This window comes from Montipora foliosa, chromosome 12 (genome assembly GCF_036669935.1).
Source record: "Montipora foliosa isolate CH-2021 chromosome 12, ASM3666993v2, whole genome shotgun sequence".
NCBI lineage: Eukaryota > Metazoa > Cnidaria > Anthozoa > Scleractinia > Acroporidae > Montipora > Montipora foliosa.
The window spans coordinates 27,432,775-27,435,274 of record NC_090880.1 but is presented as its reverse complement, the minus strand read 5'-3'; the positions used below and the strand labels follow the sequence as shown (position 1 = coordinate 27,435,274).

The following is a 2,500-nucleotide window of genomic DNA, read 5'->3' as shown; positions in this document are numbered from 1 at the left end:
AAATTCATTTTATGGACAGCCAGATAAACAAAGTTCACCCACCCACTATTTTCTGCGTTGTCCTGAGTGATTTGATGCGTTTTTGGGACGCTTCGATTTCCTCTTGAGATCCCACGCGTCGTCACATACAAGACAAATAGACGAAGCGTGCAACTTCCAAGACCGCTCACGGCCGAGTGCCTCCAGAATTTAGCTCAATTTCTCCCACTTCCAAAGGTTGCTCGCCTCCCAGCCTTGGGCAAATAAAAAGACAATAATTTTGCTAACATCCTGCCAAAAATCATTGCATTTACACGGCTCTGCAACCTCAAAATCCTGCTCGATTTTCAAGCTTCGCTCACGTTTTTGTTATCGCCAGATGTTGAGGACAGAAGTCATACATCATTGGAATTTGATCAAATCAGATTAACCAATCAAAACGCGCAGATTTTCCCCAAGAAGGACAAAATTATAAATCTGCGCTTTTTGATTGGTTATTTTGATTTGATCCAAAACGAAGCGATACGACGATGGAAAAGATCCTTGTGAACTTTGAACAGCAAACGGCTACCGTTGAGTTCGGTTTGGTAACGTCGTCAGCGACGACAAACAAAGACAAACAAAGTCTTGTTACCAAGCCTCGAACAAAGGCTTTCCCTCACACTGAGCTTGGGGCTCCTGTGGTTATATGCATCGAGAATGTGTACATCTGCAAGACTTGACATCGCTGATTAAACTCATTAAAACTAATCCTGAAGGAAAACAAAACAAAGTGTTTTATTAATCAATATCTACTAACCTGATACAGATCTCAAAGTTTTTGGTCGATTTTCTTCGTTAAAATATCGTGAATGACACAAACAATCAATGGACACCCATTGCTGGCACTAGCTACGTTTTATACAAAGATTACCTCTATCAGTGTTGTGACAGATTTACAAACTCTAGATTGTGTTTAAAATAGGCTTTTACATGGGTATATAGCAGTATACCAGGATGCGCGAGGGAACTTATGCAGGGGTATTTCTTCATAATACTGGATACGCTATATTAAGAGACACATGAACTACATAACTAGTCTGCTTAAACAGTGTCCCAATGGCCTGCGGGCTCAACAAATGTCACACGATTCGAAAGTGTTATTGTGTTATTGCTCTCAGACAACATGTGACCCAAATTAAGAATTTGCCGTTAAAACTGAGAAGTTCACTCTGCGTTTCGATTGATACCTGATCGTTGTCTTTTTTTGTGTGACAATCTTCGGTTATCTATTTGAATTTCATTTAATTAAATCAGATTTTACAATACATTTCATTCATGAAAGAGTCTAATGATTTTGAGTTCCCTTGAAAACAGGATTCAATGTTTGCTGAGGCCGCTGACCAGGAGCCTCACTCTACACTCTATCCCTGGGCCAAACTTTGCGTGTATCTATCTAATTTTAGAACTAACCCTTCTGTAGGAGACTCACATTTACATTATTTTACAGCAATTTGCATACATTGTTTTTGCTATTTTTGTCTTCGTTTAATAATAATTTTAATCTGATTGATACTGTTTTTTTTCCGATGGTGACTTGGGGATACTCGGAAAAATGCGAGTGTTCCGAGTATCCTCGAGTCACCATCGGAAAACTATAATCTCTTCATTTCATCCACCGGGGTTAATAATCATACACAAGTTCCATCTCAGCCATTTGAAATATGTTATGAAAGAATGATAAAAAATATAATCACTTTCAAGGTTATTTAGCCGAGTGTTCTACTAATTTGGGAGACTACAAATAAACTGAAATCAAAACAAATCAAATCAAAGGTTGATTTTTAAGGAGAGGGGAAAACCAGAGTACCCGGAGAAAAACCCTCGGAGCAGAGTAAAGAACCATCAAACTCAATCCACATATGACGTCGAATCCGGTGAAAGGCAAATGCTCTCACCACTGCGCCAGCGCTGCTTCCCCTTTTAACGTAAAATTTACTTCTATAATATAACGTACGATTTACTACTATAAAACTTGACTAAATTCCTACGAAAGACAGACAAAGAACACGGCTTAACCTCCATACAATGAGTGGTAGGTTATTTACAGATTTTCGTTCACTAGAGTGAGGTTGCAATTTAATGAAAAGTTATGGTCCGTTAATAACACAGCCATACAGCTCAACTCTCATGGATATGTGGTTATGCCACGACATTACATAAAAGCGAACATATATGCTCGTAATTCTTGGCACCAACTTGTGCGAGACAGTTGTTCCAATGTCTGAATTTCCCGTAAAAACCTGAAAAATAATATTTAGCTATGTCAATTATGTCCCAGTAGCGCCCTGCTACTTTATTTTATAAAATAATTAGCATAGTACGCGCACTCTCATTGGTTGTCAGACGCCCGTTTTGATTGGCTGATACGAAATATGAGCATGTATCAAGAAAATCTGTTTCAATCTAGAAGAAAAAAACCCAGCATTTTCCTTCATTTGTCGACTTATCTTTGAGAAATCATATATAAAAGAAATACAGG

The 2,500-nt window shown here is 38.3% G+C and overlaps 1 protein-coding gene across 3 annotated transcripts in view; it reads right to left on the bottom strand.

The window, feature by feature from the left end:
- The window catches only part of LOC137980380 (lactadherin-like), a 33,523-nt gene that overhangs the window by 18,087 nt on the left and 12,936 nt on the right, over positions 1-2,500 (bottom strand). For 2 of the 3 annotated variants that reach the window (XM_068827815.1, XM_068827816.1), the window contains exon 4: positions 1-2,261. This exon is cut by the window's left edge and continues 543 nt beyond it. The exons of the other annotated variant lie outside the window; for it this stretch is intronic. In XM_068827815.1, the coding sequence (XP_068683916.1) occupies positions 2,109-2,261 (153 nt within the window). In that variant the 3' untranslated portion in view covers positions 1-2,108. The remainder of the gene's footprint in view (positions 2,262-2,500) is intronic. 3 annotated transcript variants of the gene reach the window in all.